This window comes from Eretmochelys imbricata, chromosome 1 (genome assembly GCF_965152235.1).
Source record: "Eretmochelys imbricata isolate rEreImb1 chromosome 1, rEreImb1.hap1, whole genome shotgun sequence".
In the NCBI taxonomy this organism is placed as follows: Eukaryota; Metazoa; Chordata; order Testudines; family Cheloniidae; genus Eretmochelys; species Eretmochelys imbricata.
In genome coordinates, this window is record NC_135572.1 from 220,234,548 (window position 1) to 220,261,512 (window position 26,965).

General features: G+C 47.5%; 1 protein-coding gene across 1 annotated transcript in view; it reads left to right on the forward strand.

Moving 5' to 3' along the window:
* Positions 1 to 26,965, forward strand: part of LOC144268931 (antigen WC1.1-like) — a 50,724-nt gene that overhangs the window by 8,489 nt on the left and 15,270 nt on the right. The window contains exons 2-4 of the mRNA XM_077824281.1: positions 319 to 633; positions 19,992 to 20,311; positions 20,556 to 20,865. Coding sequence (XP_077680407.1) covers positions 319 to 633; positions 19,992 to 20,311; positions 20,556 to 20,865 — 945 coding nt within the window. The remainder of the gene's footprint in view (positions 1 to 318; positions 634 to 19,991; positions 20,312 to 20,555; positions 20,866 to 26,965) is intronic.

The window sequence follows — 26,965 nt, forward strand, 5'->3', positions numbered from 1 at the left end:
AGCCCCAGTGACAGGAGATGGCACCATTTGGAATAAGGGAAACTCCATGAGTTGGCGCCTTTCATCGTGTTCTCATGAGACAGGTAAAAATACCCCAAACCACCAGAGTGGGCATAAAATGGCGAGAGCTACAGCACTGACAGCCCCGAGTGGGGGCCCTGAGACGTGAGAAGGTGGCGCCATGAGGCAGCTCTGGGCATGGCCCATTCTCCTGGTTCTGGGCGCGGATCCCCTGCTGCCGGGCGCGGACTCTGCTGTTATAACGCTGGGGAGGGGGCTCTCTGCTGCTCTGACCCTGCTCTGTGTCTCTCTTTGAAGGTGCCAACCAGCTGAGGCTGGCGGATGGAGGCAGCCCCTGTGCCGGGAGAGTAGAGGTTAAACACCAGGACCAGTGGGGGACGGTGTGTGATTTTCGCTGGGACATGACAGATGCTGGGGTTGTCTGTAAGCAGTTGGGATGTGGAGCTGCTGTCAGTGCCCATCGTAATGCTCATTTTGGAGCAGGATCTGGACCAATTTGGCTTGATGACATTGCCTGTGCTGGTACCGAGTCTGCCCTCTGGCACTGTAGGAACAGTGGATGGAAAATAAATTACTGTGTTCATGACTGGGATGCTGGAGTGACCTGTTCAGGTAAGAATCAGTCAGCTCAGTCCTGAAAGGCAAATCCCCTCAGACAAAAGGACTTGAACACAGAGGACATCATGTGCCTGTGACCCTAGTGAGAGATGAACAAATAACAGAGCAAGTCCTGTCACTATTGTTATTACTGAGCTGTAATTATTACTGTTCAAGACACTGGCCACCGAGGATCCCCCTGTGTGACTGTGAAGCATTTTCATTATCTCATCTCCAGTTGTTTCCGTGCCACATCTTTCCTTTCCCTTTCCCTCAGAACGGGTCTAAAATGCAGATAGGAGAGAAAATGAAAAATGAAAATGTCGCTTAGGCTCCTAAGTCGCTGTGGCACTTTTGAAAATGTTACATTCATGCCAAAATCCAGACCCAGACAGCCAACTACAGAAGTACAGAGGATGGGGCATTTATGTAGCCCCTTTGCCACCCTCATAGGGTGATGGAGGAATGGGCAGATTCTCCCAGCTTGGCCAGAATTAGATTTAGCCGAGAGCACTCCCCCGTCTGCTCTGTTACTTCTCACATTTTGGACCAACCAGTAATAGAAGATTTCAAAATCTGTGATACCCTGTAGATCTAGCATAGCATAGAGGGCTCAGTCAAACATAAAACTCTACCCTACACAGCACAGGAATATCATATTATGGAGGCATTTACTGTGACTGAATAGTTAACATTACAACTACAGACCCATGATGTTTTATTTTTAACTCCTCTTTTTAACATTTAGTAGGAATAATATCATCACTAAGCCTCCTCTTCCCTGGACAGAGGTGCAGGGCCAGCTTATAGGGACAAACCCAGGATTCCTTACTCAGGCAATCGGCCACTGACTGTAATGTGAGTTTGCTTTGTACAAATTGAGTAGAGTCAGAATAAAGGACGCAGCATTTGGCCCATTCAGAATTATTCCAGAAATAACCAGCCAGCCATCAACAAACTAGCCCTGTGCACTGGATATCACTGAGAACAAACACATATTGTAAGAGAGACGTTTCTGCACGAAACGATTTTTGAGAGATGCTGTCCTGACAGAATACTAGCAAACTTTTGTCTGCTTATTTGTAGTGTTGCTGTAGCCGTGTTAGTCCCAGGATATTAGAGAGACAAGGTGGGTAAGGCAATATCTTTTATTGGACCCACTTCTGTTGGAGAGAGACAAGCTTTTGATCTGACAGAGGAGAGCTGTCTGTAGGCTCAGAAGCTTGTCTCTTTCACCAACAGGAGTGGGTCCAATAAAAGATATTACCTCAGCCACCTTGTCTCCCTCAACCACTTCTCGTCCAGCTTTCACTTTTCATTTCTGGTTGGATTAATACCAAACTTTGCCAAAACAGTCTCCTCTGCCAAGGTTCCTGCCTCCGTCAGTGCACAGGCTGGATGGTGCCCAGGGAGTGAATCAGGGATGCACAGTGACAGAGGCTGTTGTCTATAGGCCCACAGCCTCATTGGTTGCAGCAGCAGCATCACCATCATGGAAGATCCCTCCATTCGAGGATGATCTCTACCACAGATTTACAGATGGGTCCTGAAATGACTCAGGAGTCTGATTCTGGAACCAGAGATCTGCCCGCAGTACATACTGATGTTGCCTGACGGGTTTGCTGCCTGCTAGGAGAAAGTTCTTTTTCTTTCCTTCCTTCTCTCTCTCTTTTCAACTTCAAGGGCAAGGCACTTCTCCTTGAAGTGCACCACTGCCTGATGGAGGATATAGCTTCAGTGTGATCGGTTGGTTGCTTGCTCCTCCCAGCTTGTAATGTCCACTTGAGTTTTCTTGAGATACGCTTTCAGTGTGTCTTTGTAGGGTTTCCTCTGACTACCACGGGATCTCTGACCATGGGTGAGCTGAGAGTAGAGGGCTTGTTTTCAGAGGCAAGAGCCTGGCATCCACACACAATGTCCAGCCCAGCGGAGTTGGTGAGTGAGGATCATTGCTTCAATGCTGGTGACATTCGCTTCAATGAGGATGCTGGTGTTAGTGCAGCAATCTTCCCACTTGATGCAAAGGATCTTCCAGAGGCATCATGGGTGGTGCCACTCCAGACTCTTGAGGTGCTGTCGATAGGTCACCCAGGTTTCTCATCTATAAAGGAGTGTAGGAATAACAATTGTCTCATAGACCTGGATCTTGGTTTCCTCCCATAGGTCACAGTCTGTAAAAATGTGCCAGAGCAATTTCCTACAGGAAGCACTTGCACAATGGATCCTGTGCTGGATCACACTGCACATTTTTGCATTTTGAGAAAGTTGGCTACCGAGGTAACAGAAGTCCTCAATGCTCTCCAAAGTCTGTCCCTCGATGGTGCTTAAGGTGGCTCATGTGCAAGGCCTGAAGCAGGCTGATAGAGCACTTTCATTTTCTTGATATTGAGTGAGAGTTGTAGGCTTCGGTAAGCTTATACAAAAAAAATCCAGTGAGGACTGAAGGTCATTTTCAGTGTGTGTGATGCTGACACAGTCATCAGCATACTGAAGGTCAGTAATGGACGAGGAGAGGATTTTAGACTTTGAGAGGAAACGTCAAAGATTAATAAGCTTCCCATCCATTCTGTATTAAATGTCAACTCCAGTGGGGAGGTGGTCTTTAACAAGGACCAAAATGACTGCTAAATACATGGAGAGCAGGACTGCGGCAAAAACACATCCTTGCTAAACCCCAGTTTTGATGACGAAAGGATCCATCTCCAAGCCATTACAGAGAATGGTGGCAGTCATCTCATCATGAAGACGCCTTAGGCCCTTAATAAATTTTGGAGGGAAGCCAAATCTGGCCAGCACCTTCCACAGGGCTTCACGATTGACAGAATCAAAGGCCTTTGGCAAATCAATAAAGGCCATGTACAGATCCTGATTTTGCTCCCAAGTCTTTTCCTGGATTTGATGGGCAACGAAAATCATGTCGGTTGTCCTGCAGGATGGCGTGAAACTGCACTGAGATTCCAGCAATATTTCTTTAGCAAGGGAAAGTAATTGGTTTAAGAGGATACGGGTGAGAATTTTCCCTGCTGTAGATAGCAAGGCAATGCCACAATAATTTCCACACTCCAATTTATCTCCTTTCTTAAAGATTGTAACAACTTTAGCATTTCTCAAGTCTTACGGAATCTTCTCATGATACCAAATTTGAAGAAAAATGAATCTCCCGACAACTTCGCTCTGAGGATCATTGGAGCACACAAGCCCCTTCACCGCAACAAGCTGACGGTCCCCGAAGAGGAGCTGCAGCAGTGGCAAGATATGTAACCAATAAAATTATGCTGAAATTATGCTCCTGGCTGCTGTGGCCAGAGTGGCACCAGGCACTAGAACGGAGATGAGGGAGACTGTATCCACCTATTGGGCCCAGGCAGTGTGAGGAGGAAGCTACCTGAATTGAATGCAGACTGGGGTGGCAGGGGAAAGTAGATGAGGATAAGGATGCAGGGGGAATATTCTGAGTCCGGAGGCTGGTGGATGAAGAGAAACTGGGACTGGGAGAGAAAGCGGGAGATGGGGACTGGCTGGGCAAGGAGACTGGGACTGGGAGGAGCAGGAAAGAGATTAGGACAGGGAGTGGGAGGGGAGAGACTGTGACATGCTGAGCGGGGAGCTGTGGGAGTCTGGGACTCACTGGGGGAGGAGTCTGGGACTAGGAAGCAGTGGGGAGGAACTGGAGGTGGGTGAGGAAACAGACCAGATGAGGAACCAGGGTGTCAGGGGAGTCTAAGACTAACTGGGTGACGAGACTGGAATAAGCCGCCAGAGTGGGCTATGGGAGACTGAGAGCAGATCTACATGAACATTTAGTGCGTGGCAAGCCGGGGTGTAAATCTACCCTGCACTGTCCTGCCATGAACCGAGTGTCCATGTGGATGGTGTTGCTGCGCACTGAGTCCTTGTCGACACTACTGCTTAAGTTGATGTAAGTTACATCGCTCAGGGGTGTGAAAACACCTTCCCCCCAAGCAATGTAACTTACATTGACTTAAAGCAATGTCTCCATCGCACTATGTCAGTGGGAGATGCTCTCCCGCCATCAGAGCTTCTGCCTCTCGATGAGGTGGACTAATTATGTAGACAAAGGAGCGCTCGCCCATTGACGTAATGCATCTTCACCAGACGCGTTAAATCAGCTCCGCTGCATGGATACAGTGGCACTGATTTAGTGTGGGAGTGAAGAGAAGCCCGAGCAGTTCCCTTGTGTGCTTTGATCTCTCCCAGTTCCAAGCACTAGGGGACTGTCAGTTCGCAGCAGCTGGCTCCACACATACACTGAGTGTGCAGCAGGCTAATGCAAGGTAAATCTACACCCCAGTTTCACACAAACTAAGTGTGTGTAGAGAGAAATCCTGAGACAGAAAGAGGCATCCAGGGAGGGGAGCTGGGGTTTGGGGCAGACAGGACAACCCAAGGCAGGGATAAGTGTGAGAAACAGATCAGCTGAGGACCCCAGTGGGGGGGGACATCACAGAGAACAGGGGGGAAACTGGGACTTGGCTGGGGAAGTTAGAGGTGAAGTCCAGGATTGGCTTGTCCAGGAGACTGGGCCTGGGGATGAGAAGCTTGAGGAGTGGAGACTGGCACTGGGTAGAGAAGAAGAATGAGACTGGGACACAGAGCAAGGGATGGAGAAGAGACAAGGACCGATACAGGGACTGCTCAGAGGGGATGGCGCAGAAGGGGTGCTTTGGGGAACAGGAGAAGCGGGTCTGTCACTACCAGGACACACACCTCTCCAGAGCCTGGAATGGAACCAGGATCCCTGAGTTTTGCCATTCCCCTGCTGTCAGCAAATATCTGTCAAACCCTCCAACAAAATGTTCTGATCCCGCTCTAGTGCTGGTCCACAAACAGGATGACAACCTACGACTGTCAAGGTTCTTTCCCCACTCTGAACTCTAGGGTACAGATGTGGGGACCTGCATGAAAACCTCCTAAGCTTACTTTTACCAGCTTAGGTTAAAACTTCCCCAAGGTACACATTAATTTTACCCTTTGCCCTTGGATTTCCACTGCCACCACCAAACTTTATCTAGGTTTACTGGGAAACGGAGTTTGGACACGTCTTTCCCCAAAAAATCCTCCCAACCCTTGCACCCCACTTCCTGGGGAAGGTTGGGTAAAAATCCTCACCAATTTGCATAGGTGACCACAGACCCAAACCCTTGGATCTGAGAACAATGAAAAAACATTCAGTTTTCTTAGAAGAAGACTTTTAATAGAAGTAAAGGAATCACCTCTGTAAAATCAGGATGGTAGATACCTTACAGGGTAATTAGATTCAAAACATAGAGAATCCCTCTAGGCAAAACCTTAAGTTACAAAAAAGACGCACAGACAGGGATAGTCATTCTATTCATCACAGCTCTTTTCTCAGCCATTTAAAGAAATCATAATCTAACACATACCTAGCTAGATTACTTACTAAAAGTTCTAAGACTCCATTCCTGTTCTGTCCCCAGCAAAAGCAGCATACAGACAGATACAGACCCTTTGTTTTTCTCCCTCCTCCCAGCTTTTGAAAGTATCTTGTCTCCTCATTGGTCATTTTGGTCAGGTGCCAGCGAGGTTACCTTTAGCTTCTTAACCCTTTACAGGTGAGAGGATTTTTCCTCTGGCCAGGAGGGATTTTAAAGGGGTTTACCCTTCCCTTTATATTTATGACACGCCCCCCAAATCTCAGCTAGGGTGAAACGCTGACTGGGATTTCTTCCTGGAGCTCTAGGAAAAACAGAGTTAATAAGACACATGCACCTCTAAATATACTACCAAGTACATAAAGACTAACAATATTTTCCACATCTCAAGGACGATTTTAACCCATTGATTCTGGGAAACTTTCACAGGAGAGTGCATCAGCCACTTTGTTAGAAGCTCCTGAGATATGTTGGATGTCGAAATCAAAATCTTGGAGAGCTGAACTCCATCAAATAAGTTTTTGTTATTTCCCATGGCAGTATGAAGCCACTGTAGCGCAGCATGTCGGTTTGCAGGTGGAAACGCCGTCCCCAAACATATAGGCGTAGCTTTTCCAGGGCGTAGACAATGGCGTAATATTCTTTTTCACTGACTGACCAGTTGCTTTCCCTCTCAGACAGTTTTTTGCTGAGAAACACTACAGGGTGGAATTCTTGATCAGGTCCTTTCTGCATTAAAACTGCTCCCACACCACTCTCGGACGCATCTGTGATTACTAGGAATGGAAGGAATGTCTGGGGCCCTCAGTACAGGGTCAGACATGAGTGTCGCTTTAAGGTGGTTAAAGGCCTTCTGACACTCTTCAGTCCACTAAACAGCATTTGGCTGTTTCTTTTTGGTTAGGTCTGTCAGTGGGGCGGCGATTTGGCTGTATTGCGGTACAAATCGTCTGTAATATCTGGCCAAGCCTAAGAAGGATTGAACCTGTTTCTTTGACTTTGGGATACGTCACCTTTGGATATCATTCACTTTGGCCTGTAGGGGGCTGATAGTTCCTTGACCCACCTGGTGTCCAAGGTAAGTCACTCTGTTTAGGCCTATTTGACACTTCTTAGCCTTGACAGTTAGTCCCTTATGCGCTCAAGAACTTCTTGTAGATGTTCCAGGTGTTCTGCCCAGGAATCTGAAAATATGGCCACATCGTCAAGGTAGGCGACTGCATATTCTCCTAATCCCACTAGGAGACCATCTACAAGTCTTTGGAAGGTGGCGGGTGCATTTCACAGCCCGAAAGGAATACATTAAATTCATACAGCCCGAGATGTGTGGTGAAGGCTGACCTTTCCTTGGCGGATTCATCTAGCGGTACTTGCCAGTACCCCTTGGTTAAGTCCAAGGTAGAGATTAACTGGGCCCCTCCCTCTAATAGTTCATCTGTGCGTGGCATTGGATAGTTGTCTGGGCGAGTTACACTTTTGCATGGACTACTGTAAGCTAAATGCTGTATCTCCCCGTCTGGGAAATAGAACCACAGGAGATGCCCATGCACTTTCAGAGGGGTGGATTATACCCATCTGTAACATATCCTGGATCTCCCGTTCTATAGCAGCTTTAGCTTGAGGAGACACCCGGTAAGGTTGGACTTTAATTGGGAGAGCATTACCTGTGTCAATGGAGTGGTATGCCCGTTCAGTCAGTCCTGGGGTGCCTGAGAACGCTGGCGCGTATCTAGTGCACAGTTCCTTGATCTGCTGTCGCTGCATACGCCCTAGGGTCATGGAGAGGTTCACCTCTTCCACACCACCAGCACATTTCCCTTCGTAGTAGACACCTTCAGGCGACTCAGTGTCATCTCCTCCCTGGGCTGCAAACTGACAAACCTTTAATTCTCTGGAATAAAAGGGCTTTAGAGAATTAATATGGTACACCTTAGGCTTTCGGTTGGAGGTGGGGAATGCTATGAGATAATTAACAGCTCCCAGGCGCTCCTGGACCGTGAATGGCCCTTCCCATGATGCTTCCATTTTATGGGCCTGGAGCGCCTTTAAGATCATGACCTGGTCCCCTACCTTGAAGGAACGCTCTCTGGCATGTTTATCATACCAGGCTTTTTGCTCTTTTTGAGCATCCTGTAAGTTTTCTTTAGCAAGGGCTAAAGAGGTTCAGAGGGTGTTTTGTAGGTTGGTTACAAAGTCCAGAATGTTAGTTCCTGGAGAAGGCGTAAATCCCTCCCATTGCTGCTTCACCAACTGTAATGATTCCTTAACCTCACGGCCATATACAAGTTCAAATGGGGAAAACCCTAAAGTGGGATGTGGTATAGCTCTGTAGGCAAAGAACAACTGCTGCAACACTAGGTCCAAATCATTGGAGTGCTCATTTATGTATCATGGCCCCCAAAGTTCCATTAAACTTCTCCACCATGCCATTTGTTTGATGGTGGTAAGGAGTGGCAAGCAAGTGATTTACCCATGAGCTTCCCATAGTTCCTACCAGGAAATTAGTCCCTGCATCTGTGAGGATGTCGGAGGGCCAACCTACCCTGGCAGAAATGTCTGCTAGTGCCTGGCACACACTTTTAGCCCTGGTGTTGCTTAGAGCTACTGCTTCCGGCCATCGGGTGGCAAAATCCATGAAAGTCATGGATGAACTTCAATGATGGGGAGTGGCTGGAGAGGAGCTTTGACCTGGTCTGGGGATTTTCCCACTCTTTGGCATACTTCACAAGACCGGACATAGGTAGAAACATCCTTGCCCATTCCCTCCCAGTGGAATGACCCCCCCCCCAAACGGTCTTTGGTCCTGTTCACCCCAGCATGGCCACTAGGGTGATTGTGGGCTAAGCTCAAGAGCTTGGCCTGGTATTTAGTTGGAACTACCGACTGTCTCTGAGGGTGTCAGACTTCCTGATGTCCACCAGAAAGAGTTCTCTTGTATAAAAGTCATCTTTCTACAACAAACCTGGATCAATTAGAAGAGCTGAGAGGTGGTGGGTTGCTCCGTGCCGCCGTCCAAGCTCTCTGGAGGCTTTCATCTGCTTCCTGTTCGATCTGGAACTGTTCCCTTGATGCTGGAGACATCAGTTCCTCATTGGATTGTGGACCTATGCTTGGTCCCTCTGGAAGCGATGTAGGGGATGGGGCTGTTTCCATTGACTGTGAACTGCTCTCCGCTGGGACACTATGTTGGGGTTCAGGCTCTGGCTGAGCCTCTTGTGTAGGCTTATGGGCTGCTGCTGGTTCAGTTTTGGTGGGGCCCTCTGGTGTTGAGGTTGCAAGTACTGGATTCAGTGCTGGCAATGGGTCTGGTGCTGGTTGTTCCGCTGGTTCCAGGTCTGGGACTGGTTCCATCTGAGTCTCTGGGACTGGATCCACTACTGCTGTTGCAGACATTGGCCTGGGGTCCAGGTCCATCACCTCTGACCGGGTCCTGATAGAAGTTTCCGGAACAGAGCTAGGCCTCACGGCTTGTTTAGCCTGGCTGCGGGTGACCATTCCCACCCTCTTGGCCTGCTTCACATGATTGGCCAAGTCTTCCCCCAACAGCATGGGGATGGGATAATTATCATAGACTGCAAAAGTCCACGTTCCTGACCAGCCCTGGTACTGGACAGGCAACTTGGCTGTAGGCAAATTGAAAGAGTTGGACTTGAAGGGTTGAATCGTCGCTTGGATCTCTGGATTGATTAAATTGGGGTCCACTAAGGAAGCATGGATAGCTGACACTTGTGCTCCGGTGTCCCTCCACGTGGTGACCTTCTTCCCGCCCACATTCAGTTTCCCTCTGCTCCAAGAGTATCTGGGAGGTATCTGGGCCTGCGGATCTTTGGTGTGATTCTGGTGCAATGAACTGTAATCTGTTGGGGTTCTTGGGGCAGTTGGCCTTTACATGCCCCAGCTTGTTACATATAAAACATCGTCCAGCTGACGGGTCACTGGGGCGAGGTGGGTTGCTGGAGAACTGGGTGGTGGGACAATAAGGGGTCTGGAGGGTTCTTTGGGAGGTAGGTGAGGCCTTGGGTGGCTCCCGGTAATAGGGTGTGGTCTGGGGTTGTCCCTTCTGGTCTCCGCTCCAACTGCGACCAGTTTTCTTCTTCTCTGCCACCTCCACCCATCTGGCTCCAATCTCTCCTGCCTCGATTACAGTTTTGGGTTTCCCATCTAGGATGTATCTTTCTATTTCCTCAGGAACACCCTCTAAGAATTGAGGTTAGTCTCTAAATTGGTTAGTCTCTAAGGTGCCACAAGTACTCCATTTCTTTTTGCGAATACAGACTAACACGGCTGTTACTCTGAAACCTCTAAGAATTGTTCCATTTACATTAGGAAGGGCAAATTTACTGGAGATTCAACACTTGCTCCTGATATCCAGGCATCCCAGTGTTTCACAATGTGGTAGGCATGTCGGGTAAATGACACGTCTGGTTTCCACCTTAGGGCTCTGAACCTCCGACGAGAATGCTCGGGTGTTAGCCCCATTCTGACTCTCACCTTGGATTTAAACAGTTCATACTTGTTCATGTGTTCTTTAGGCATTTCAGCCGTCACCTCAGCTAAGGGTCCACTGAGCTGCGGCCTCAGCTCTACCATGTATTGGTCGGTAGAAATGCTATACCCAAGGCAGGCCCTTTCGAAGTTTTCTAAGAAGGCCTCCGTATCATCGCCTGCCTTGTAGGTGGAGAACTTTCTGGGATGAGAAGTGGTACTTGGAGAAGGATGGCTAGGGTTTGTTGGTATATTCTGCTGAGCCTTTACCTTCTCAATCTCCAGTGCATGCTTCCTCTCTTTTTCCTTTTCCTCCTCCACATGCTTCCTTGCCTCCATTTCCCTCCTGTGGGCAGCCTTCTCTACCTCCTTCTCCAGCCGCATGAGTTCTATCTGTCTTTCATGTTCCTTTTGTTTTTCCTCAGCCTGAAATCTGGCTAATTCCAGCTTTTGTTGAGCCGTGGATTCTGTCATCCTAACCTCTCTGTTTTTAACTAACTTTACACCCGAGGTTTAGAAATAAACAAACAAAACTTGGCTGTAAAATTTTGCTGTGCTGGAATAGGATACCTATTCTCTGATAGTGATTGTCAGCCTACAGAAAAAGACAATTCCCTTTGTCTCTGCTCTGGCCCCAAATCAAAGCAAAAACCTCCAACTACTTGGAAACCTGCTTACCAGCAGCCCAAAGGAAAAAAAAAATCCTTTTCAAACCTGTGCTCCTTGTAAAAAAAAATAATAATAAAAATCCTAAAAAAAAAAAAAACCCTGCCACTTTTGTCTCCAGGCAAATGGGTAGAACACCCCACTATTTACTTCTAGGGAAAAAAAAAACCTCTGGTTTGCGAAGACTGTGAATTTCCCTGCAGGAGTTAATTACTCTGCCTCCAGGCAAAGAAAACCTGCAATTCACAAAGATAATCCCCTTTTGTCTCTGCTCTGGCCCCAAAGCAGAGAAAAAACTAGCTGCTTTCAGTTGGACCTCCTTTCCAGCAGCCCCAAAGGAAAAAAAAATTCCTTTTCAAAATCTGTTTTTTCTGGTTCAAAAAATCTCAAATTGATCTCAAAAGGATTTCAGGTTAATCCCACCACTCTGCCACCATGTCAAGGTTCCTTCCCTACTCTGAACTCTAGGGTACAGATGTGGGGACCTGCATGAAAATCTCCTAAGCTTACTTTTACCAGCTTAGGTTAAAACTTCCCCAAGGTACACATTAATTTTACCCTTTGCCCTTGGATTTCCACTGCCACCACCAAACTTTATCTGGGTTTACTGGGAAATGTAGTTTGGACACATCTTTCCCACCAAAATCCTCCCAACGCTTGCACCCCACTTCCTGGGGAAGGTTTGGTAAAAATCCTCACCAATTTGCATAGGTGACCACAGACCCAAACCCTTGGATCTTAGAACAAAGAAAAAGCATTCAGTTTTCTTAGAAGAAGACTTTTAATAGAAGTAAAGGAATCACCTCTGTAAAATCAGGATGGTAGATACCTTACAGGGTAATTAGATTCAAAACATAGAGAATCCCTCTAGGCAAAACCTTAAGTTACAAAAAAGACACACAGACAGGAATAGTCATTCTATTCAGCACAGCTCTTTTCTCAGCCATTTAAAGAAATCATAATCTAACACATACCTAGCTAGATTACTTACTAAAAGTTCTAAGACTCCCAGACCCTTTGTTTTTCTCCCTCCTCCCAGCTTTTGAAAGTATCTTGTCTCCTCATTGGTCATTTTGGTCAGGTGCCAGCGAGGTTACCTTTAGCTTCTTAACCCTTTACAGCTGAGAGGATTTTTCCTCTGGCTAGCAGGGATTTTAAAAGGGTTTACCCTTCCTTTTATATTTATGACAACTACCACTGTCAGTTACTGTATTAGCTCAAGTGGCAGTGGTTTCTGTGGTGGATCTAAAGGTTCCAACCCTGCTGATGACCCATGTGGGTGTCACAGGGTTCCCATCTTTTTCATGGCTGGTAACCGGATCCTTGAGGCTCTACCTCCTGCCCTGCCTCTTCCTCCCAAGGCAACGCCCTTCTCCACCTCTTCCCCCAAGGCCCCGCTCCTGCTCCACCTCTTTTCTCAAGGCTCTGCCCCTTCTCTGCCTCTTCCGCTCAAGGCTCTGCCCTCATCGCTCACTCCCCCTCTCCCCTCGTCACTCGCTGGATCGTCTCAAGGAGCCGGCCTGCAGGTACGAAGCCGCCCTGGCTGAGCAGGGGCTGGCACAGAAAAATAACCTGGTTTCCTGCCACCCCCACCCATGGAAACCAGATTTTTGGTTCAGGTGTCATTTAGGTCCCTTTTTGACCGAACTTTCCAGTAGAAAACCAGGCACCTGGCAACCGTAAATGACACCTGGACACAGAAGCCAAAAAACGGACTGTCTGGGTAAAACTGAGACGGGTGGCATCCGGAGGGTGGCAACATGATTCCGCATCTTGGAACTTCTGTTTTTTCAGTTTGCTTTTTTAAAAACCTCAGAAATTATGCAGAAAACATTACTTTTAAGGAACGTTAAGTTTGCAAAGTTGAGCTGTAAAAAATAGCGAAATGGCAGAATTAAAGCTGTCTTTGTAACTTTATTGTGGCCCACTTGTACATCTGCGTTAAGATACTGTCTTTAATTCCAGGATAACAAGCTATTTTTCCATGAGACCCCTGCCTCATTCAGTGCACAGGACAGACAGCATGGGCATAGTTTGGGAGGGTGCAGGGGGGCATTGGCAGAGGAAAGGCATGGTGGGGCAGGCGGGGTTGGTGCAGGGAACAGGGGCAGGGGGGATGGAGCCACTTCTCCTGAGGCTGAGAGTAGCTGCTCCGGGTTGTCGCTCTGCAGCTGTGCACGGCTGCCTGGGTCCTAGTGCCTGCCCGTTTCCGGTAAAGCGGTGAGTGCCTGCAGGGGGCAGAGGACACTGGGAAAGGGGGAGGGGCACGGGGCAGCGGGCAGGTGAAGGGGGTGGGATGGGAAGAGAAGGAGAGAGAGGAATGGGAGCGGGGAGCGGGAGCCCAGCATGTGGCGTCCCCTCGGCAGCAGCAGCCCCAGCAGGGAGGCGGCTGCAATGGCCCTGGGAGGCCCCAGAGCAGCAACATCTCTGCAAGAGCCGGTGCTGGAGTGGCCACAGCTCCCAAGCTCAGGTCGCTGCAGCAGACAGCAGCAGCTGGGGCTCACCCATTGAGCCATCCTGCCCCGCCCCCAGCCCTGGCAGCCCAGAGACCACTCCAGGCTGGGGGGGGTGGGGGGAGGGAGAGTCAGTGAGCCAAGATAACTGGCTTCAGCATGCGTGTGTGTGTGTGTGTGTGTGTGTGCGCGCTCTGTCCCCCCCAAATACAGCAGTCAAACTACGCCTGTGCTCGACAGGGCTCTGAATCAGGGTTGGTTGTGGCGTGAAGGAGGCTGGTCTGTGTAGGACCCTGCCTCATTGGTTGCAGAAACTGCAGAGTGTGCTGTGTGTGAGGCAGGGGATTGCAGAAAGAGACAGGAGGGTCTCTTGTTAAGGCAGCTGAATCCTGCCCTGGGGAACTGGATTCTCTCCCTGCCTCTGCCACAGAGATCCTATGTGATGCTTGGCAAGTCTCTGAAACCAAATATTTCACAGGTGGTCATTAATTGTGTGTTCCTCATTTTATGGGTGGCCCCCTTGTAACTGTGGGGGTCTGGTTGCAGAAGTGCTGAGCATATGCTGCTGTAAACTGAAGTCAGTAGGTCAGGGGTGCGCAAACTACGGCCCATGGGCTGGATCCGCCCCTCAGGGCTTTGGATCCAGCCCGTGGGATTGCCCCCCGTACTGCCACAGGCCCCGCAGAAGCAGCCAGCACCACGTCCCTGGGACCCCGGGCGGGGGGTGGGGGGGGTGGGCAGAGGGCTCTGTGCATTGCCCTTGCCTCCAGGCACCGCTCCCCGCAGCTCCCATTGGCCGGGAACAGGGAACCGCAGCCAATGGGAGCTTCGGGGGAGGTACGTTGAGGCATGGCAAGGGCAGCGCACGGAGCCCTGTCCCCCCCTTCCCCCAGGGGCCGTGCAGGGATATGGTTCCGGCTGCTTCCCAGAGTGGCGCAGCGTGGGGCCAGGGCAGGCAGGCACGGACCCTTCCCTGGCCCCTGTGCGTGCCGCTGCCACCCCGGAGCTGCTTTAGGTAAGTGGCGCCAGGCCGGAGCCCGATCCCCTCCTGTACCCCGCCCCCGAACTCCCTGCCTGCACCTCGCACCCCTCCTGCTCCCCAACCCCCTTCCCTGAGCCCCCTCATACACCCGCACCCCTCCTCTGCCCCAATTCCTTGCCCTGAGCCCTTTCCTGAACACACACCCCCTCCCACACCCCACACTCCCTCCCACACCCCAACCCCATGCCCTGCATACAATTTCCCCACCCAGAGGTGGCCCTCAGCCCAAAAAGTTTGCCCACCCCTGCAGTAGGTGTTCTACTCTGAACATACTAAGTGCTGCATAATGCTAAGGAATCTGAAAAATCAGGACCTGGGTGTCTCAAGTTGGGCACCCAAAATCAGTCGACACTTTTGATCATTTTGGACATAGTGTCTCTGGGCTTCAGTTCCCCATATGTAAAATAGAGATAACAACACTTCCCTGCCTCCCAGGGGTGTTGTGAAGAGAAATTCTTTAATGTTTGTGAAGCACTCAACTACCATAGGAATGAGCGCCATAGAAAAGCCCATGAGGAAATGAACAATTCTGTTTTGGGAGTTCAGTTTGGACGACGTGCAGAACATAAGGGCTGGGGCCAAACATTGCACAATGAGTATAAAAAGAACGATTGACCATCCACCCATTCAGTCAGCACCACATGTCCTGTGCACTGAGTGAGGCAGGGGTCCTGGGGCAAAAATAGCATTTGATCGTGTAATTAAAGACTGTATCACAATGGAAATAAAAAAGGGACTAATTAAGGTTACAGAAGACAACACAAGTCTGGCATTCTGAATGTTTGAGTGCTTGACTTTACAAATTTAACCTCCTTTTAGAAACATAGCTTTATAGATTTTAAGGGCAGAAGGAAGCATTAGATCATATAGTCTGGCCTCCTGGGTAACAGGCTACAGAATTTAATCCAGTTACTCCTTAACCAAATCCAATAATTCTTGTTTGGCTAAAGTACATCTTCCAGAAAGGCATCCAATCTTCATCTAAATACTTCAGGAGGTGAATAATCTTCTGCTTCCCTTTTTAGTTTGTTCCAGTGGTTAATTGTCCTCGCTATGGAAAATGTATGGCTTACTTCTAATATGAATTTCTCTGGCTTTAACTTCCAGCCATTTGTTCTTGTTTTGTCTTTCTCCACTAGACTAAGGAGGCCTCTACTTATCAGTGTTTTGTCCCTGCACAAGTACTTCTACACTAAAGTACTTATACAGTATAATCAAGCCACCTCTTGGTCTTCTTTATTAAAAATAAACAGACGGAGCTCCTGGAATCTCTCACTACAAGGCATATTTTCAAGTCCTTAAATCATTTTTGTGGCTCTTCTCTGCACCCTTTCCATTTTTTTTTAATATCCTTCTTAAAATGTGGACAACACACTGGATGCGGTATCGGTCTCACCATACTGTATACAGAGGTAAAATCATGTCCCTGGTCAGAAATTATCCAAACAAAATAGAGCTTCATTGGAAAATGCTGGTTTGTTGAACTCGACATTTCCCATGAAAGTGAGTCGGGTGCAATGAACTTTCTCTAGACCACAGGCAGGGTTGTGGCAGAAATCTGCATGGTTAAGTGCCAGCTCGCCTGGGGGGCTCCATCCAGCCCTGCCATGCAGACTGCCTTGGGGCCAGGTACCCCAGTCTTCTCAGGTCAGCTGCTCTGGGATAGCTGCACCTTGTAGATTGCCCCAGGACCAGAGACCCTGGTCTTCTATAGTCTGCAGCTCGAGGGAAACACTGCCATGGAGAAGGGAGTCCCAGCTTTAACCAGGGCTCAGCTCCACAGCAGGGAATTAAGAAATCCTGGGATGGGATCCTGATTCCCAAGGTCTGCGGCTCTGAGGCAGCCCTGTTTTGCAGACTGCCCCAGACTGGGAACCCCAGAGCTTCGATACTCCCAGGCCAGCTAGCTATTTGGGACCCCAGCTGGCCCAGGAGTCTGGAAGCCCAGGGGTCCCCAGCCCAAGGCAGTCTGCATGGTGAGGCTGCCCAAAAGCCACAGACCCTGGGATCCCCAGCAGCCGCTGAGAGAAATTGACCTTTTTGTTTTTCTCTTAGCACTGGAGGTGAAACTGACAAGAATGTCAGTGTCACTCAGAATCTGCTGGTGTCCCTGGGAGCAAATTTCATGTCGGACACACCATGTGTTGGTCTTTCCAGAACAAATTTGAGGGGATTTCTGGTTCACAGGAAGTTTTGAACTAGCAAAATTTCCTGTGAGCTGGAAATCCTGCGTTTCAGCCAGCTCTTCTCACTGCTCCCCTGCTTAAACCACTAAGGATCACCGTAGCCTTTTCACAGCATCGCCCTGGAAGCGCTAGTCCCATTGCTTGTCCACTATGACCCTGCATAGACCATGGGAAATATCTGTATTGTTATGTATATTATGTGTACTTCTGTTTCTTTTATTGCTGTTTTGCCATTTTTTACCAGGTTCAAAGAGTAACTCCTGCTGGAGTTCCCCACATGTCCCAGGAAGGCAGACAATGGCTACAGAGAACCCAGTCACTGGTGCTTAACTGACAATATGGGTGTCAAGGCCTTTGAACTTTTACCTCTGATCAAGCCGGGCACCCCTCCCCCCCTAGCTTGGGAGAGGGGAGGGGCCCTTCAAGTGGGAAAATTAAACAAAGAGCTTGGGAACTATGAAAAGGGGAGTCCTGATGAACAAAGAGGGAGATGCAGGGTCTGCAGGGAAGGAGATTGAAACCCAGTCTCCAGAAGCAGGGGTACCTGGGATAGGTTGGGCCAGCCCAGGTTTTGAGGGAAATGCTGAGGATTAGGTAAGACATATGCCCGTTGGCCTTTAGTTGCCTTAACACTTTTCTCTCTGGTCACTGTGTTCCTATGGATACATAAATAATATCACTCTCCTGGGCCTAGAACTATTCAATATTTTCATTAGTGATTTGGATGATGGAGTACAGAATAAACTCATAAAATGTGTGGATGACACAAGCCTGGGAGGGGTCACAAGCTCTTTGCTTAGAATTCATAATGACCTTAATACATTGGAGAATTGGTTTGAAATCGGTAAATTAAAATTCAGTAAAGACAAGTACAAAGTACTAGACTTAGGAAGGAAAAATGAAATGCAAACAATCCAAAATGCGGAATAACTTACTAGGCAGCAGTACTGCAGAAAATGTTCTGGGGTTATGTTGGATCACAGACTGAAATGGGTGATGCTGTTTTGAAAACAGGAAATGTCATTCTGGATTTTATAAACAGAATTGTCATATGTAAGACAGAGGAGGTAATTGTCCTGCTGTACTCAGCACTAGTGAGGCCTCAGCTGGAGCAGTGTGTCCAGTTTTGGGCTCTCTCTCTACAATGGGTAGGTAGGACAAGAAGTAATCCATTTAGATTGCAGCAAGGGAGAGTCAGGTCAGATATTAGGAAAAACTTTCTAACTATAAGGATAGTTAAGTACTTGAACAAGGTACCAAGGGAGGTTGTGGAGTCCCCGTTGTGACGTTGCACTCCATATGTTTTATGGAAATATGCTTATGAGTGTGAATATGATGTAACTGGAATATGCTTTATGCAAAAGGTCTCATGTAAGGTATCAAAACAAAAGTTATAATCTACTGAATATATTCCTCCTATTTGTATGTATGTATCATTCTTGTATCTGAAGCTAGACATATGAAGTATGACTCTGAGGTCCAATTGTAATTATGCAAAGTGTGGGCCATTAATGGTGGTTTAGAAACTTGATGGCTCCCATTGACTAGGACAATTGGTTGTAGATGGTTTATTTACCTGCAAGCCTTCCTGTGTACGTGTGGGCCAGCCTGTGGGTAATGAACAATGGGGTCTCACAGGACATCCATCTTAAATCCATCTTAAATCTGGTACTTTTCCATTTAGAAGGAGGGGTAGGGACAAAAGATTCCTACCTTGTGCCAAAGCTATAAAAAGAGGTGGAGCAGGACAGACGGGGCTGTCAGTCATGAGAAAGCCCCTGTTTTCCATCTCAGATGTCTGGTGGAACTAATAAGGACTGTAGCAGGGGACAGGATTGGGCCCAGACTAGAAAGGAGTCTAGTCTGGGAAAGAAGCTTATTGGAACATCTCTGAGGGTGAGATTTTACCTGTAATCAGTTTCTTAATGTATTAGGCTTAGACTTGCGTGTTTTTTATTTATTTTGCTGGATGACTTACTTTGTTCTGTCTGTTATTACTTGAAACCACTTAAATCCTACTTTTTATTCTTAATAAAATCACTTTTGTTTATTAATAAACCCAGAGTAAGTGATTAATACCTGGGGGAGCAAGCAGCTGTGCATATCTCTCTGTCAGTGTTATAGAGGGTGGACAATTTATGAGTTTACCCTGTATAGTCTTTATACAGAGTAAAACGGATTTATTTGGGATTTGGATCCCACTGGGAACTGGGTGTCTGGATGCTGGAGATAGGTGACCTGCTGAGCAGTTTTTGGTTGAAGTCTGCAGCTTTCGGGGTGTGGACCAGATCTGGGTGTGTGTTGCAGCAGGCTAGCATGTCTGGCTCAACAAGGCAGGGTTTTGGAGTCCCAAGCTGGCAGGGAAAACGGGCTCAGAGGTAATTTCAGAACATGAGGTGACAGTCCCAAGGGGGTCTCTGTGACCGAACCCGTCACACACGTCATTAGTGACTTTTAAAAATAAGTTAGACAAACATCTGTCAGGGATGGACTAGGTATACTTAAACCTCTCTTGGTGTGGGGGGATAGACTAGATGACTTAGTGAGGTTCCTTCCAGTCCTATATTTCTATTTATTTCAAGATTTCATAAGCTATTCAGGCCTGCTGATTTATTTTTAAACTTTATCCCTACTAGATACTGTTTAACATCCTCCTTAGTTACCAACAGACTGCAGAGTGGTTCACCCTCTTCACATAGTATGAATACACTTCCTGCTTCTATCCCAGAGCAGAAATGTTTATTGAACACTTCTGCCTTATTTGCATCATTATAAACTATTTTACCATCTCCATTTGTAATGGGCTACACCTTTCTTAGGATTTGTTTGTTTGTCTTTACTCCTAATATACTGAAAAAAAGGGTCATTATTGTTCCTAGCCCTGCCAACTATGGAGTTTTCCCTGATAGCTTTAGCTTCACTTATCGATTTTCTACATCTCAGAACTTCCAATGTATATCGATTGCCCTCTTTCCATTTGTTGTACATTGTTTTTTAAAAAAATGTCTAACCTCTGCCTGCACTGTCCCACTGCACCAGGATGGGCTTTTGGCTAAAGTTCTAAAGCAGTGGAACAACGAACTCCCTAAGGCTCCTTTGTAATTTTCATCCTTCATTGGCTTTCTAGGACACATTGCGCTCCAGCTGGTTGGAGGGGACTGTGCCTGCTCAGGACGTGTGGAAGTAAGACATGGAGACACTTGGGCTACAATCTGTGATGCACACTTTGATCTCAAAGCTGCCAGTGTTATCTGTAATGGACTACAGTGTGGAACAGCTCTATCTATCCCAGGAGGAGCTCATTTCCGAGAAGGACATGGACCAATCTGGACTGAGGAATTCCAGTGTGTAGGGAATGAGTCACACCTCATGTACTGTCCCAGGATATCACACGGGAGTCAGACGTGCTCACATGCAAATGATGCAAGTGTCATATGCTCACGTAAGAATTTGGCACAATGTCTCTAAAATCCCAGTTGTGTGTATTCTAGAGTAGGGTGCAGCAAAAAAAAATGATCTCACTCTGTAGGGAGCTGGGATAACAAAGCTGCTATCAGCTTCCAGTAAAACCTAAACAACTCGATATAATGGGAATGGGTTCAATCCCCCAACTTTCCTTTCCTTTATTATTTAATATAAAATATCTTAAATGCTCCCTCTCTAAACCCCTTCTCCCTTCTCCCCTGGGCACACAGGGTTCCGGCTGGTGAACGGCAGCACAGCGTGCTCAGGAAGGGTGGAGATCCAGGTTCTTGGTGCCTGGGGAACCCTCTGTGACTCACGCTGGGATTTACCAGACGCCAACGTTCTCTGTCGTCAGCTCGACTGCGGATTCGCTGTATCAGCCCCAGGAGGAGGGTATTTTGGGAAGGGAACTGGCTCTGTCTGGACAGACACATTTCACTGCAAAGGGACTGAAACCCATTTGCGCCATTGCCCTGTTACTGCCCTGGGGGCCTCTCAGTGCTCACACAACAATGATGCCAGTGTGATTTGCTCAGGTAAGTGCAAGAGAGATGCTGGATTAAGGACACCTGCCCCTCAGTGTGTGATGCTGTCCCACAGTACTTACAACGATTAAAGCCAAAATTCCCAACTCGCTACTTATTTGCGGTGATTGAGCAGCAACCTGAGACCCTCAGGGCCTGATTCTCCAGAGTACTCACCATTTCTGCAGAGCTTTATGTGTTCAAAGTACTCTCCAGACACTAATAAACCCTCACCAAACTCCAGGGAAGTAGGTGGGTAAGTATTATTATTATCTCCTGTGACAGGTTGGATCACAGAAACCCCTTGGGGGCTGCCACCTGATGTGCCAAGACTACTTCTGCCCCTGCTTTCCCTGCCAGCTTAGGACTCCAGCACCCTGTCTAGCTGAGCCAGACACGCCAGTCTGCTCCAGCACAGACCCAGGGTCTGAAGCACGTGCCCCAAAGCTGCAGACTTAACTGAAAGCAATTAAGAACTGTTCCCGTCTTTAACACTCAGATGCCAAACTCCCAATGGGGTCCAAACCACAAATAAATACGTTTTACCTTGTATAAAGCTTATACAGGATAAACTCATAAATTGTCCACCCTCTATAACACTCGGAGAAAGATATACACAGCGGTTTAACCCCCCTCCCCGGTATTAATACATACTCTGGGTTAATTAATAAGTAAAACGTGATTTTATTGAATACAGAAAGTAGGATTTAAGTGGTTCCAAGTAGTATCAGACAGAACAAAGTGAATTACCAAGTAAAATACAATAAAACATGCAAATCTAAGCTGAATACAGTAATAAAACTGGTTTCAGAGTAACAGCCGTGTTAGTCTGTATTCGCAAAAAGAAAAGGAGTACTTGTGGCACCTTAGAGACTAACCAATTTATTTGAGCATGAGCTTTCGTGAGCTACAGCTCTCTTCATCAGATGCATACCGTGGAAACTGCAGCAGACTTTATATATACACAGAGAATATGAAACAATACCTCCTCCCACCCCACTGTCCTGCTGGTAATAGCTTATCTAAAGTAATCGTCAGGTTAGGCCATTTCCAGCACAAATCCAGGTTTTCTCACCCTCCACCCCCCCACACAAATTCACTCTCCTGCTGGTGATAGCCCATCCAAAGTGACAACTCTTTACACAATGTGCATGATAATGAAGTTAGGCCATTTCCTGCACAAATCCAGGTTCTCTCACTCCCTCACCCCCCTCCAAAAACCCACCCCCATACTCACACAGACTCACTCTCCTGCTGGTAATAGCTCATCCAAACTGACCACTCTCCAAGTTTAAATCCAAGTTAAACCAGAACATCTGGGGGGGGGGGTAGGAAAAAACAAGAGGAAATAGGCTACCTTGCATAATGACTTAGCCACTCCCAGTCTCTATTTAAGCCTAAATTAATAGTATCCAATTTGCAAATGAATTCCAATTCAGCAGTTTCTCGCTGGAGTCTGGATTTGAAGTTTTTTTTGTTTTAAGATAGCGACCTTCATGTCTGTGATTGCGTGACCAGAGAGATTGAAGTGTTCTCCGACTGGTTTATGAATGTTATAATTCTTGACATCTGATTTGTGTCCATTTATTCTTTTATGTAGAGACTGTCCAGTTTGACCAATGTACATGGCAGAGGGGCATTGCTGGCACATGATGGCATAAATCACATTGGTGGATGTGCAGGTGAACGAGCCTCTGATAGTGTGGCTGATGTTATTAGGCCCTGTGATAGTGTCCCCTGAATAGATATGTGGGCACAATTGGCAACGGGCTTTGTTGCAAGGATAAGTTCCTGGGTTAGTGGTTCTGTTGTGTGGTATGTGGTTGTTGGTGAGTATTTGCTTCAGGTTGCGGGGCTGTCTGTAGGCAAGGACTGGCCTGTCTCCCAAGATTTGTGAGAGTGTTGGGTCATCCTTTAGGATAGGTTGTAGATCCTTAATAATGCGTTGGAGGGGTTTTAGTTGGGGGCTGAAGGTGACGGCTAGTGGCGTTCTGTTATTTTCTTTGTTAGGCCTGTCCTGTAGTAGGTAACTTCTGGGAATTCTTCTGGCTCTATCAATCTGTTTCTTTACTTCCGCAGGTGGGTATTGTAGTTGTAAGAAAGCTTGACAGAGATCTTGTAGGTGTTTGTCTCTGTCTGAGGGGTTGGAGCAAATGCGGTTGTATCGCAGAGCTTGGCTGTAGACGATGGATCGTGTGGTGTGGTCAGGGTGAAAGCTGGAGGCATGCAGGTAGGAATAGCGGTCAGTAGGTTTCAGGTATAGGGTGGTGTTTATGTGACCATCGTTTATTAGCACTGTAGTGTCCAGGAATTGGATCTCTTGTGTGGACTGGACCAGGCTGAGGTTGATGGTGGGATGGAAATTGTTGAAATCATGGTGGAATTCCTCAAGGGCTTCTTTTCCATGGGTCCAGATGATGAAGATGTCATCAATATAGCGCAAGTAGAGTAGGGGCTTTAGGGGACGAGAGCTGAGGAAGCGTTGTTCTAAATCAGCCATAAAAACACTACAGAAAGAAGGATTCTAGGTGGACTCCTCCTGAAGGTCGAAACAGCAGACTGGACTTCTACATAGAGTGCTTCCGCCGACGTGCACGGGCTGAAATTGTGGAAAAGCAGCATCACTTGCCCCATAACCTCAGCCATGCGGAACGCAATGCCATCCACAGCCTCAGAAACAACTCTGACATCATAATCAAAAAGGCTGACAAAGGAGGTGCTGTTGTCATCATGAATAGGTCGGAATATGAACAAGAGGCTGCTCGGCAGCTCTCCAACATGAGTTTCTACAAGCCATTACCCTATGATCCCACTGAGAGTTACCAAAAGCAACTACAGCATGTGCTCAAGAAACTTCCTGAAAAAGCACAAGATCAAATCCGCACAGACACACCCCTGGAACCCCGACCTGGGATATTCTATCTACTACCCAAGATCCATAAACCTGGAACTCCTGGGCGCCCCATCATTTCAGGCATTGGCACCCTGACAGCAGGATTGTCTGGCTATGTAGACTCCCTCCTCAGGCCCTACGCTACTAGCACTCCCAGCTACCTTCGAGACACCACTGACTTCCTGAGGAAACTTCAATCCATCGGTGATCTTCCTGATAACACCATCCTGGCCACTATGGATGTAGAAGCCCTCTACACCAACATTCCACACAAAGATGGACTACAAGCCGTCAGGAACACTATCCCCGATAATGTCACGGCTAACCTGGTGGCTGAACTTTGTGACTTTGTCCTTACCCATAACTATTTCACATTTGGGGACAATGTATACCTTCAGATCAGCCAACATTATGCCAACATTTTTATGGCTGATTTAGAACAACGCTTCCTCAGCTCTCGTCCCCTAAAGCCCCTACTCTACTTGCGCTATATTGATGACATCTTCATCATCTGGACCCATGGAAAAGAAGCCCTTGAGGAATTCCACCATGATTTCAACAATTTCCATCCCACCATCAACCTCAGCCTGGTCCAGTCCACACAAGAGATCCAATTCCTGGACACTACAGTGCTAATAAACGATGGTCACATAAACACCACCCTATACCGGAAACCTACTGACCGCTATTCCTACCTGCATGCCTCCAGCTTTCACCCTGACCACACCACACGATCCATCGTCTACAGCCAAGCTCTGCGATACAACCGCATTTGCTCCAACCCCTCAGACAGAGACAAACACCTACAAGATCTCTGTCAAGCTTTCTTACAACTACAATACCCACCTGCGGAAGTAAAGAAACAGATTGATAGAGCCAGAAGAATTCCCAGAAGTTACCTACTACAGGACAGGCCTAACAAAGAAAATAACAGAACGCCACTAGCCGTCACCTTCAGCCCCCAACTAAAACCCCTCCAACGCATTATTAAGGATCTACAACCTATCCTAAAGGATGACCCAACACTCTCACAAATCTTGGGAGACAGGCCAGTCCTTGCCTACAGACATCCCCGCAACCTGAAGCAAATACTCACCAACAACCACATACCACACAACAGAACCACTAACCCAGGAACTTATCCTTGCAACAAAGCCCGTTGCCAATTGTGCCCACATATCTATTCAGGGGACACTATCACAGGGCCTAATAACATCAGCCACACTATCAGAGGCTCGTTCACCTGCACATCCACCAATGTGATTTATGCCATCATGTGCCAGCAATGCCCCTCTGCCATGTACATTGGTCAAACTGGACAGTCTCTACATAAAAGAATAAATGGACACAAATCAGATGTTAAGAATTATAACATTCATAAACCAGTCGGAGAACACTTCAATCTCTCTGGTCACGCAATCACAGACATGAAGGTCGCTATCTTAAAACAAAAAAACTTCAAATCCAGACTCCAGCGAGAAACTGCTGAATTGGAATTCATTTGCAAATTGGATACTACTAATTTAGGCTTAAATAGAGACTGGGAGTGGCTAAGTCATTATGCAAGGTAGCCTATTTCCTCTTGTTTTTTCCTATCCCCCCCCCCAGATGTTCTGGTTTAACTTGGATTTAAACTTGGAGAGTGGTCAGTTTGGATGAGCTATTACCAGCAGGAGAGTGAGTCTGTGTGAGTATGGGGGTGGGTTTTTGGAGGGGGGTGAGGGAGTGAGAGAACCTGGATTTGTGCAGGAAATGGCCTAACTTCATTATCATGCACATTGTGTAAAGAGTTGTCACTTTGGATGGGCTATCACCAGCAGGAGAGTGAATTTGTGTGGGGGGGTGGAGGGTGAGAAAACCTGGATTTGTGCTGGAAATGGCCTAACCTGACGATTACTTTAGATAAGCTATTACCAGCAGGACAGTGGGGTGGGAGGAGGTATTGTTTCATATTCCCTGTGTATATATAAAGTCTGCTGCAGTTTCCACGGTATGCATCTGATGAAGTGAGCTGTAGCTCACGAAAGCTCATGCTCAAATAAATTGGTTAGTCTCTAAGGTGCCACAAGTACTCCTTTTCTTTTTAGTAATAAAACTGAATCCAGATAAAATTTCACCCTCAGAGATGTTTCAATAAGTTTCTTTCACAGACTGGATGCCTACCTAGTCTGGGCACAATCTTTTCCCTGGTACAGCTCTTGTTCCAGCTCAGGTGGTAGCTAGGGGATTTCTCATGATGGCTGCCCACTTTGTTCTGTTCCACTCACTTATATATCTTTTGCATAAGGCGGGAATCCTTTGTCCCTCTCTGGGTTCCCATCCCTCCTTTTCAATGGAAAAGCACCAGGTTAAAGATGGATTTGAGTTCAGGTGACATGATCACATGTCACTGTAAGACTTCATTACCCACTTGCCAGCATACAGGAAGCATATTTCAGTTACATTATATTCACACTCATCAGCATACTTTCATAAAATCCGACAGAGTGCAATGTCACAGCTCCATTTTACAGACGGTGAAACTGAGAGAGAAAAGCAAAGTGACCTGCCCAAGGCCACCCAGTGAGTCAGCAGCGGAGTCAGGGGCCATACAAGCAACAGTCTGATGCTGCACAACCCCGATTTATCCATCCTGGGCACTGAAAGTGGCCAGGGCCCTGCGGGAAAATAATTCACTAGAAAATTAATTTAAATGGCCAGCCAATCTGGTTCCCTTGTGCCTAAATGGAGCCCATCTTATGGGTCTATAGATCCATAGAGTTTTAAGACCCCAAAAGGCCATTATGATCATCTGCTTCTCCCCTCACCACAAGGACCCCTCCTGCTTAATGATGTTTCAGCTCCCCTCTCTGCCACATCTTCAGATCCATGTACAGAGTCTCCATAGGGCTTCTTGCCTGGCTGGAACTGGGATCCTTACAGAGAAACCTACTGCAGAAGCCCTGGATTTCAACCTTCTTCCTAATAATGGACACATAGCTTCCAGGACTGACCCCCACAGAGCCCAGAGTCGCTGGTGCCGTTACACACCATGACTAAGCCTATGTGGCCCTGCCCAGAACTCTCAACAGACATCTACTCTCCTCTTTACAACTGATAACTTTGTACCTTTCGGTCAAAAAACCTGGCAGTTCTCCTGCTTCTCACAGAGTCTGCTACCGGCATTCCTCACTGAATTCCCTGCAGCCCTGCCCTGCCTCTCCTAACTAGCTACTCAGC